The sequence below is a fragment of the Staurois parvus genome, unplaced genomic scaffold, assembly GCF_062004578.1.
Source record: "Staurois parvus isolate SC_StPar_1 unplaced genomic scaffold, SC_StPar_1.0 ptg000154l, whole genome shotgun sequence".
In the NCBI taxonomy this organism is placed as follows: Eukaryota; Metazoa; Chordata; class Amphibia; order Anura; family Ranidae; genus Staurois; species Staurois parvus.
Window position 1 is genome coordinate 20,362,153 of NW_028317950.1, and position 12,116 is coordinate 20,374,268.

Consider the following 12,116-nt stretch of genomic DNA (forward strand, 5'->3'; position numbering starts at 1 on the left):
TCTTTTGGTGAAGAGGAGACCTGATTGGGAGAAAAGGTCCCAAAACTAGGATACTAACAATAGTCCTAGCCAAGAAAAGCTCAGATACGCAACCCCTCAAGGTGCACAGTCCCTGAAATCATCATTTAGCACGTATATAAGGAGGCCCCAGCAAGAAGGCCTGAGGGAACAATAACACAAAAAAAACCCCAAAAACATTTAGATGTTCCTGTTAGACTGGAGGAAACTAATATTGAGCAGACTAGATGACTTGTGCTCTTTTTATAGATTATGCGTGAAGCCTTTCCCATTTTAGGCAGGCCAAGCCTCCATGTGCTGTCCTGGAAGATGGTTATGAAAACGTTGCTTTATAAGAGCATGTGTTTTAAAGGAGTCCTTCATTTACCACCAATGAAAGTACGTTGGAATCACATTTCCTGCTTTACATTTATGCCCCTGATACACAAGGCCTATGTCCTTATAAAGTGAGAGCAATGTAAGGGCTATTGGTTTGGTTTATCAATAGAAGAATGGAGAAATGTTTCATCATTTCATTTTTATCCTGTTGCAGATATTTCTCCTTACTTAAGACAAAACTACTTTTTTTTTCTGTTTTTTTGTTTTGGAGTTTAATTCATTCCACTTGTAAAGGAGCTTTTACTGAGTCAGCACAGCAGTCAAAACCATTACAATGGGGCTTCCTCCATTTTTGCTTGATTTTTTTTTTTGTATAATATTGAGAACGTAACAGAAGCTAGAAAACCAGACAAGAACAGAATCAAGAATTATGTCAGGAAGATCGCACTGTTGGTGTACCCAAGACATAAAGAGCCAGGGGCTAACTCAGCCTACCAAGCTCCATCTGTAAGTAAAATGTCTGGCTGGACAGGCTGCACAAAAAGCAGTTCCAATTTGTGAAAATTAATGTGCAACTAAAGATAAAACTTTTCCTTTTATTTAGGGGGGATATGATCAACATGTATAAATACATCAGTGGTTCATATAGTGAACTCGGTGTAGAGATATTCACCCTGAGGTCATCACAGAGGACAAGGGGGCACTCTTTACATCTGGAGGAAAAGAGATTTAATATCCAAACACGGAAAGGTTTCTTCACAGTGAGAGCTGTGAAAATGTGGAATAGACTCCCTCAAGAGTTGGTTCTGGCCAGCTCAGTGGATAGCTTTAAAAAAGTCCTGGATTCTTTCTTAGATACACAGATTATAACTGGATATAACATTTATAGGTAAAGTTGATCCAGGGAATATCCGATTGCCTCTCGGGATCAGGAAGGATTTTTTTCCCCTGCAGGATCGTGCTTTGTTTTTTTTTTTTGCCTTCCTCTGAATCAACTTGTGGGTATAGGATTATAACTTTTTTTTTTTTTAAATGGTTGAACTGGATGGACTTTTGTCTTTTTTCAGCCAGACTAACTATGTAACTATTTTGGATAGAGTAAGGAAGCATTATAACCTCTGTCGGTTTATTTTATTTTGCCATTTCAGGTTTGGGAAATTTCCTTTAACTTCCTGTTTTGTATTTGGGACAGGAAGTAAGAGGAAATACCTCCAAAATGAGGCAATCCCTTGTTGTCACCAGGGTCACAAAAATTAATGTCCCTATTTGAAGATTTCCCCTCTATGTTTTGGGGACAACCCAAAATTTAATTTTGAGGATAACAGTAAGCAAAACAAATAGAGTGAACTTCCCTAAAGGGGAACACAGCAACAAAAACCTGCCAGGTGTTCTAATTCCTCTCCAGTCTATCGAATCTTTGTCTTTAGTTATACTTTAAGCTTTCGGGTGCAGGCACAGGAATTACTCACAAAAAAGAAAAAAAAAAGGCATATACAAAACCAAACATTATATACACGGTCTACTGACATTACTTCAGAATGGAAATAACACAGTCGTGTTAAACCGTTTTATTTCAGCATAATGTGCTTCTGGCCATTAAAAAAAGAGAATTAGTAGAGAATTGTAATACAGACATGATCAGAACCAGTAGTTGCCAACATTGAATGATGCTGTGATTAGATGGCGCCAAAAAATGGGACACAGAAAGAGGAACAAATTTTCAGTACTGCGTTGATGTCAAGCCTGCTTTTAGCCACATGTTGCACTTTTGAAGAGCCTTCCGCAGGGCATTATGAGTCCCCACCTAACTACTGCAGTGCATTGTTGGTTATGTCTGCTTCTAGCCATCTTTTTCAGATTCTAGTTTAGCAGAGCATTATGGGTCACTTTGTTCTTCCTGCAATGTGCTGAGGGTTCTTGTAGCCTGGCTGATTTTCCTGCAAAGCTTTGTGGGTCTTTACAAATATTCAATTTAATCCAGTTTGCTGGCAACAAGATGGCTGAACTGGCCACTACAATGAGCACATAGGAAGAAAATAGGCTTTGAGTGCTTGGCTCTAGCACTGTCAAGCAACACAGAGATGGCTTTGCAGGTTCCAGAATTCAAAGGTCACATTAGGACCCACTCTGTCCATACTGCTGCTCACCGCAAACTTGTGTGCTTCAGTATTGAGGAAGTATCACCTCCAAAATGGACTCCTATGTCATTCTTATCCTAACCAATCCAAATCATTTTCTTCATCGTCATCATCATCGCAAAAGAGAGGGGCTGGAGGTGGACGACCCTTCATACTCTGGAAAAAAAGGACAAAGATCATGCAAAACGATAAGCGGAGATTCTAAGAAAATAAATGCAATACATACTGCATAGCAAAAAACTGCAGACTGACACATTACATGTCCTGTGTATACTGTATAGTTGCATTTCAGGGGACTAGCCTTGCACAAGCTGGCTGAAAAGGTGGGTTTGACTTTCTGCTCATTTCTTGAAGCTGAATGGTATGAATAGTATAAAGAAACCTCAATGCATACGGCAATGTGATCAGTGAATGTGAATATTATTTATAAACGTGTTTCTAGAAATTTTTTGTACAAAACCTACTCTCTAGTTTGCTTGGGCAAGCTGACTCGTCCAGTTGATGTTTCCTCTCTAGTGTAGGACACAAGATTGTCACCTATTCTGTCCAAGAATGGCATCTTGTCACCTATTCTGTCCAAGAATGGCATCTTGTCACCTATTCTGTCCAAGAATGGCATCTTGTCTACCTTCTATGCTATGGCATACGTACACAATTAAGTATTTCAGTTAAAGGATAAGTTCACCTTTGAACAAAAAAATAATAAATGCTAATTTTTTTTTGCAGGCAAAAAAAATGCATTTTTTTTTTGTTGTAAGAGCCTGTAAAGCATTGCACCATCGATCAGTGGGTCGCTGATGCCAAGCAGGCCTCCTGCAAATCTGTCAGTGTATCTGCTCGCTTGTACCTCATATGGGCAAGCTGATACTGACAGGAAGAATCAATGAACTATCACAGCGCTGTGGTAGTTCATTGAGAAGTACAAGCTGAAAGCCGCTAAGGCTGTTGGGACATTATATTGTAAAGCGCTGAGCAAACTGTTGGCGCTATATATATATCCTGTATAATAATAAAGGGAGACAATACAGTTCAATACAAGAGGGAAAGGAGGGCCCTGCTCCTTGGAGCTTACAATCTAAGAGGGAGGGGCTAGTGGTACAAAAGGTAATAACTGCGGGGGATGGACTGGTAGGAGGAATAGAAGATTCCATTATTAGCTGAGGGCAGGATAGGCTTCCCTGAAGAGATAGGTTTGCAGAGATCACCTAAAAGTGAGCAGAGTAGGCGATAGTCTGATAAATTGGGGTAGAGAGTTCCAGAGGATGGGGGAAGCTCTGGAGAAGCCCTGGAGATGAGAATGGGAGGAGGAGACAAGGGAGCTAGAGAGCAGGAGGTCGTGGAATGAGCAGAGAGTACAGTTTGGGTGATATTTGTAGACACGATTGCTGATGTAATTTGTGGCAGAGTTATAAATGGTTTTATATGTTATTGTTAATGTTTTGAATTTTATTCGTTGGGCAATGGGAAGCCAGTGGAGGGATTGGCAGAGCGGGATGGCAGATACAGAACAGTTAGTAAGGTGGATGAGTCTGGCAGCAGAATTCATGATAGACTGAAGAGGGGATAGCCTGCGATGAGGTAGGCCAATGAGGAGGGAGTTACAATAGTCAAGGTGAGATATAACCAGGGAGTGAATAAGTTGCTTAGTGGTTTCCGAGGTTAGGAACGGGCGTATCTTGGAGATGTTACAGAGGTGAAGTCTACAAGATTTGGACAGTGATTGGATTTGGGGCTGAAAGGACAGATGGGAGTCCAGGATTACACCTAGTACCCTGGCATGAGGGGAGGAACTGATGGTTGTTTTATTGATCTTGATGGAGAAGTCGGGGGGGGGGGGGGGGCACGGGCTGGAGGGAATACAAAGAGCTCAGTTTTGGAAAGATCGAGTTTGAGGAAATGGAGTTTTGGAAAGTTTGTAGTTTCTCAACCATGGAACTCTGTGAATGAGTGATATGGCCGGGCAGACAAAGCCCTGTATGGCCACTTTTTTTATTTCTTTTTAAACTTTGACAGCTAGAGGGGAAGACGATCCCCCTGCTAGCTGTCAAAATGGGGGGGATCTGGGAGTGATAATTGGTCATTTCATAACATGTTACACCCTGAATATGGGTGTAACATGTAATATGTTATGAAAGGTGAACTTATCCTTTAAATCCGTAGTTGTATATATGCCTGAGAAGGACCTTCCTTGCCTTTGCAGTGAAATCCCTCCAGTATTCTCTCACAGCCACAGTTCTGGCCTGCTCACAAAAGTTCAATTTTCCCTGATCAGTATAAGTGACTAATTCCTTTATTGGTGTTACATGACCATTTACTCTAACCACCTAACCATTCATTTTGTTACACTTTGAAAAAAATGTTTTGTTTTATTGGGGTTTAAAAAAAAACAAAAAAACTTCAGATTTGGAAGACAGAGAAATGGTTAAATCCTCTGTCAGAATATTATTGCTATCTGTGACCCCCCACAGAGAATTAGAGCAAACTGAAATTGAGGGGATTCCTTCCAAAGAAGCAACAGGGACAATTAGAGGTTGTTTATATCACATTCATACTGCTGCTTAAAAAACAAACAAAAATGCACATTTATAAAAGAACAGCGGTGATGTGCTTTATAAATGTGCTTCACTCTGGGTTTAGGACTCTGAAAGAGTGGGTGGGGAGGTTGAGTTCCCAGGAGAAGAGTCTGATCATGTGATCTGTCAAAGTCATGTGACCAGAAAACATGCACTATTGGCAGGAGAGCCAGACAAAAAAGATAGAGTCTCCGAATTAATTTATTAGTTTATATAAACAAAAAAAATCTGTGTTTCTGGGTTCAGGAAAAAGCCCGCCTTCATCAGGACTTCAGTTAATATAGAAACCATGAATGGACTCAAAATACAGCTTTCCTGTGTGTAACTGTGTGTAGGGAAGTGAATAGTTGGATCGGGAGAGTCACTGCCCACTAGCATCTGGCTAAAATCTTGATTGTCTTGCTTGCTCAAGCAGATACTGCTAGCCAGAAATGCTCCTGATTCAGCAATTAGCTTCCTATACAGATTCCCACAGCATTCTATTTTGAGTCCATTCAATGTTCTTATGTTAAAGTGGTTGTAAACCCTTACATATACCCAGTGTAGTGACTGGCCTTAGGTGATACACAGATAAAACAAATCCTCCTACATACGTTGTACCTGTTTATCTGCAGTATTCTCATCTGTGCAAAGTGCAGAATTTATACAGCTTGTCTGAGGTTACAGAAACGGGGTGAGGAGCTAACATTACACTCTGTAGAGCTCAGTGAGGAGAGATGAGGGCTGATTGGAGGGAAGGGACACCCCCCCTCACACAGTACCAGAGCTGAGAATGTCAATCACAGGCTGTGTGTGCTGGAGGTCCCTCCCCTGTCACCTTTTTATCTCTTGGTGTTAGGAAAGCTTGTCAGAAGTGATTTAAGCTGATAGCAGAGGAAAGAGGCAGCAGACAGAAATCATACCATCCACTATAAAATTAGTCTCTTGGTGGGGAGAAAGCTGCCCAAAAAGAAACTCCCCCATCTCCTCCTTAATATCTGGTAAATAATAATACCAGATTCTGTGTTCAGTAAACATGAAATTAATTCACAGGAAACCTATGACGATATCAAGACTCATAAACCCAGTTGTGTTCCTAATAAATGTTAAAGGAAATGTTCACCTTTTGACCAAAAATAATAAATGCACATTATTTTGCAAGTAAAAAAAATGTGCATTTATTATTTTTGGTTGCAGGATCCTCTAAAGCAGTGCACCAGTGATCAGAAGATAGCTGGTGCCATGCAGGCCTCCTGCAGACCTGTCAGTATATCTGCTTGCCTGTACAGGAAAGCAGATATACTGACAGGAAGATTCAATGAACTACCACGGTGCTCCACAGCTCCGTGGTAATTCATTGAGAACTACAAGCCCACAGCCGCAAAGGCTGCTGGGACCTGTAGTTCATTCATTCACAGGACACTGTGAATGAATGACTCAGCCATGTGGGCTGTTTTTAAAAAGTGACAGCTAGTATGGGGAACTTCTCATGTAAAATGTTCTCAAAGATGAAACTATCCTTTAAAGACTATAATGAATGTAAATTCTTGCCAAAAGGAAGCCAATTCCAGAGATGATTAAATTATTTCCCCCAACAGGATACAATGGGTACTGCAGGGGGTTAGAAGCTTACCACTTCCTCCTCTTCATCCTCTTCTTGCTTTGTCTTCTGTTTTGGAGAAGATGCTTTAAACAAATCTTCATCATCAGAGGCTTCCAGACTGAAAAACAATAAATTTGGTGACTAATTTACTTAAAAAAAAAAAAAAAAAATTCCACATTAGCGAATACCAACTTTATTTGTATTTCTTACTCAGGATTCATTATTTTTATTGCTCCATTTTTAACAAATTAAAATAATATCTAAATGTGTCGCGCTTCACACTATATATTAAAACTATTATAAACTTGTGACACACAATAATATAAACGTGGCAAAACTGTATGCTTCACACAGTGCAATATCTTGTTCAAAAAAGCATATAAATATACAATCATGAAATTAATATAGAGTCCACTCTGTGCTTCCAATCTTGCTAGTGTCTATAAAACGTGCCGTGCAACACTCCCGGTGCTCAAGAATAGGTGTACGCTCACCTTACTAATTAGCCAAACTAAGTGGCTAATAACGCTTTTGTCCCATCAGGACTGAGTGGTGTTTTCCATGCTGAATGCTTGTTTCCAAATTCAAATGGATAGGCTTGAGCTACCAACTTTCTCCCACCAGGGGTCTCCCTCACTCCTTTCTATCCACACTGAGCCTTGGTGGATGGATGAGGTAAATCTGTATATTGCTTCCACCTCTCGGTATTGTGGGATATCATAAAAAAGGAAGTAACAATAGTGCCTTATCCTTTAATATGTGTGTGTGCGATTTTTCTTTAATAAAAAGCACCTGATTTTAAAGTGCTATTTCAAACAAATATAATGTGCCCAGGTCCTCAGTTTGTATTTGCCGCTATCCGTATCAGCATCGTGATGTCAGAGCCCCTCCCCTACACGTTACGCCACAGGGTCACATGGCTTCATCAGGGGGAATCGATCTATCCACCAAGGCTCAGTGTGGATAGAAAGGAGCGAGGGAGACCCCTGGTGGGAGAAAGTTGGTAGCACAAGCCTATCCATTTGAATTTAGAAACAAGCATTCAGCATGGAAAACACCACTTAGTCCTGATGGGACAAAAGCGTTATTAGCCACTTAGTTTGGCTAATTGGTAAGGTGAGCGTACACCTATTCTTGAGCACCGGGAGTGTTGCATGGCACTTTTTATAGACACTAGCAAGATTGGAAGCACAGAGTGGACTCTATATTAATTTCATGATTGTATATTTTTATATATTTATATGCTTTTTTGCACAAGATATTGCACTGTTTGAAGCACACAGTTTTGTCACGTTTATATTATTGTGTGTCACATGGTTATATTGATTTAATATATAGTGTGAAGCGCGACACATTTAGATATTATTTTAATTTGATTTCTTTACACAGCTCATGAGTATGTGTTTAGTGTTGATGCATCACAATTTCATTGATATTTGCTAAGTTTCACATGTTTGTAAGATTGTTGCACAGAGAGAATATCACATTTTAGCTCACGAGTATCACTTTCACTTGGTTTTTCATTTTTAACAAACTTTAGTTCCTAGCACTCTTTCGACCTGCTCATCAAAAGCTACGAGATTTGTAGAAACACACTGACTGCTGAAATCCTTCTAAGATTAAAGAGGATCTTCAGCCTCCCTCAATAACATTAAAAGTCAGCAGCTCTAGTATTTGTAGCTGCTGACTTTTAAACATAAGGACACTTACCTGTCAAGGGATCCAGCACTGTCCTCACGCAAGCCAATTCTTCAATGGGCTTTGGGTCCATCATCTTAACTAAGGGAAAACTGCTGTTAAGCTTCAGCCGGCTACCCGCTGCGCTTTGTGAAAGGTCCTGCAGTCTTTTTGGGACCTGTGAAGTTTCCCTGAAAGTTGCAGGTGAACAGGGGAAGGGGGGAGGGGTGATCTAGGCCTAGGCGGAAGTGGGAGTGTGTGCCTGTCAAGACCAGAAACAAGTGCCAATTGTTAAAAGAGGAAGGGGAGGAGGCAAACAAGCTGGGCTTCTACTTTAAAGTGGTTGTAAAGGCTCAAGGTTTTTTACCTTCATGCATAGAATGGTACAGGTAAAAAACCTTCTCTATGCAGCATTCCCCCCTCCAGGCCCCCCTAATACTTACCTAAGCCCCTCTCGATCCAGCAATGTGCACTGGAGTCTCGACTATCCCGGGACTCCGCCTCTCATTGACTGAGACAGCAACGGGAGCCATTGGCTCCCGCTGCTGTCAATCACAGTCAGCGAGCCAATGAGAAGAGAGAAGGATGGGGCCGAGCCACAGCTCTATGGTGTCCTTTTATCATGCAGCGGTAAATGACAGCTGCACAGTTCTCCGGCATTCTCAGAGGAGAGAGTTCACTGAATGCCTTTTTCTGAAGTGGTGTAGATCACTTCTCCGAATGAAGAGAGAAGCGATCTACAAAACGCTTTGAACGCTAGAAAATGGTTGCTTTTACTATAATCTCGCGAGATTACAGTAAGAGATCCAACACCATTTACTAAGCAGCAGTAAATTACCGTTGCTTCGTTTACGGTTCCCCCGATTCTCCACCTCTGGGCTGGAGAACCTGGAGGAAGAACACAGATCGCCAGTGAAGGGCTGACATCGCTCCTTCATATACTGTCTGTGTGCTGAGATGACCAGCGGAGAACATGTTCTTCGCTGATCATCTCTGTTTCCTAAACCACTAATGATCGGAGATCAGCAACGATTCTTAGGATCGCCGCTGATCTCTGTTTAATAAAAGGACTTGGCGTGGCGCTGGCTGGGGACCTCAGAAGAGGAGGATCCAGGCTGCTTTGTGCAAAACAACTGCACACAGCAGGCAAGTATTGACACGTTTGGTTTTTTTTTCTAATCACTTTAGAATCACTTTAATAACTATCTAGCAGTTGCAGAAAAATCTGAATAGACTTTATGTTGCTAAAGCAAACCGGTCAGGATCTTTACTTTTTAAAGATTGAAATGGCTTACAGTGAACACCACAAAGTTTCTTCCAAATATATTAATAGCCACAATACCCTGCTCTGTGCAGTCACCTGACACTTTGTTTCATATTCACCAAGGAGACTGACATACCTGGCTTTGGGATGAAGACCCCACTAACCTGCCAACCCACTGTCCACGGAGTGTGCTTCAGTACCAATAAGGACAGATGGACAGGGTTTGCCTCTGAAATTTGGGAAGTCAAGCCATTAAAACCCCATTTTGGAAACTACCAGTGGGGGTGTATGGGGAAGCCCATCTTTATGTTCACACAACACCAGCATTGCAGAAAATCACAGATTTGGAATTACATAAGGGAGATAAATTAACATGATAAAAGTCTGAGATCATTTTAAAATAGTATAGTATCTACCTAAATACTCAGGTTAGGAAAACACAAATGTTCTTATTGTCTAAGCATTCTTTGGGTGACAAAGTAGACATATGTGGTACAACCAAGCCCAGGAGGAGAGACACCGAACAAAAGCAGACTGGTATACTTCTCCTCCCGTAGGCTATGCTGCTCCACACAGAAAGTGAGGTCAGAGTTTTAGCTTTTTTTTTTTTAGTCCTTTTTCTCCTTTGCTTTCCAAGCTGAGTATTTACTCTTTCTGGTTTTCATGGAGCTTTTTGCCACAACTCCTAACAGTGTTAATGGTTGACATACAAGAGGGGTTTCCCCAATCTTTGGTGTGAAATTTTGTATTCTGTGGTATAGTAGTCTAACCTGAAGTCTTTCCTTTCCTCTGGCTTGGCATGACTGTGAGTTACATGGATTCCAGTTGATCCAAGAGCAGAGGTCTCCTCTTTAGGCGGGACTGGGCTGCTACTGTAATCATCATTTCTTAAAGGTGGTGGAACCTCTTGCTCCTCCTCTGTAGCTGTGAAGTCATTTGATTGCTGCGACTCCTCATTCTCAAGAATATTCTCACTGGAAAATGTGTGCGATTCAGCACTGGAGCTTGGGGCAGAATGCTCTTGAAGAACATCTTTTTCGCCCGACGTTACTTGATCTTCCGCCGTGCTGGATTCAGGTGTATCACTGGAAATCATGTGAACAAGAGCTGATGGAGTGTCTAGATCTTCCTGGATGACCCTGATGGGTAAGGCTTCACCTTCTTCCTGTAGATCTGTAGAGGTAGAACCTGATTCCTGATGGCCTACTGAATCAGTATGCTCTTTGACCTCTTCATGATTCTCCTCTATAACACCAGGAACTTGCTCAAAAGTGGACGTTCTGTTTTCCTTGACTTCTACATGCACCTCGCCCAGATTTAATGTTTGTTCTCTCTGTGGTGCAGGCTGAACCACTTCAGTTTCTGCACTTTCATCTTCTTCCTCCTCTTCTTCTTCACTGCTGCTTGCTGTCCCTGTCTCCTCATCCTGTGGCTTAGTTAACAGCTGTAGTGTTGTTACCTAGCAGAAAATGTAAATACTGCATAAGTGTAAATATAAAACAAAAAAAAAAAAACCCAAAAACAAAAAAAACATACATTTTAAAACCATGTTTTTTTTCCACTCGTCAAACAACAAAAAAGAAAAATTCCGAGCTCTAACTTGCCAGCCAGCCTGCAAACAAATCAAATTAACCTGTCTAACAGTATGCGATAAAAACAGGGGTTTAGTTAGAACACATTTGCAAATACATACGTAAGCTACAGAGCCTCGTCTCGGCACCCCAGTATTCTGTATTTCCTAACTCTACAATTTTAAGAGCCTCCATAGTAGATGCACATGTATTTAATGGATAGACCAAGGGCAGATGGACCTGAGGGAGCCCACCCCTCGTTAATGGTACAGGAGCGCACTGGACACCCAGCACGTAGCACAATGGCAGCTAAGGTATCCAGTGCGCCCCCTCGACCAACAATTCAACAGTACAAAAAATATTTGTTTCACTTCTGCATAAAAAAAATGGTCATAAAAACAGTTAAAATTTATTGTTAAAGGCTAACTAAAGTGAAAAAACAAAAAAAACATCTTTACTTTAAATGTCAATTCTCAATTGTTTCATCCTGTTTCTTTAAGCCTTTTGCTGCCAAAGGCCTGTACTTGGCTTTAAAACACAATTGGTCAGACCATTTTTACCATTTTTCCTTTCTCTGCATTGATTTGCATTTTTATGTGCATTAATATGAAATGCATTAGGGAAACTCATTCATAAATTGCACTAAAAAAGGTGCACGTTTTTTTTTTTTTTTTTTTTAAATGCAGTGAATCACAGTGCATTGTGATAAGTTACTGGGTGTTGTAAGGAACTGCAACATCCATGTTACTAAGGTGCAGGGGTGGACTGACAACTCATGGGGCCCGTGTCCTTGCCCAAACTCAAAAAAGCCTATGAAAAAGGTACCAGGGGCATCTCATGGGGCCCCCTACAGACCCCGGGCCCTTGGGCAGTGTCCGAGTTTCCAAATGGTCAGTCTGCCCCTGCTAAGGTGTGTTGGTGTGCCATTAACAATGAATGACAGACACCACAACGCATCACCTAGAACAACACCGG

The 12,116-nt window shown here is 41.2% G+C and overlaps 1 protein-coding gene across 3 annotated transcripts in view; it reads right to left on the minus strand.

The window, feature by feature from the left end:
* Positions 1–1,889: 1,889 nt before the first annotated feature.
* FKBP15 (FKBP prolyl isomerase family member 15) overlaps positions 1,890–12,116 on the minus strand; it is a 79,526-nt gene continuing 69,299 nt past the window's right edge. For all 3 annotated transcript variants that reach the window (XM_089675191.1, XM_089675189.1, XM_089675190.1), the window contains 3 exons: positions 10,341–11,029; positions 6,660–6,747; positions 1,890–2,630 (listed from right to left, as the gene is read on the minus strand). In XM_089675191.1, the coding sequence (XP_089531317.1) occupies positions 2,547–2,630; positions 6,660–6,747; positions 10,341–11,029 (861 nt within the window). In that variant the 3' untranslated portion in view covers positions 1,890–2,546. The remainder of the gene's footprint in view (positions 2,631–6,659; positions 6,748–10,340; positions 11,030–12,116) is intronic.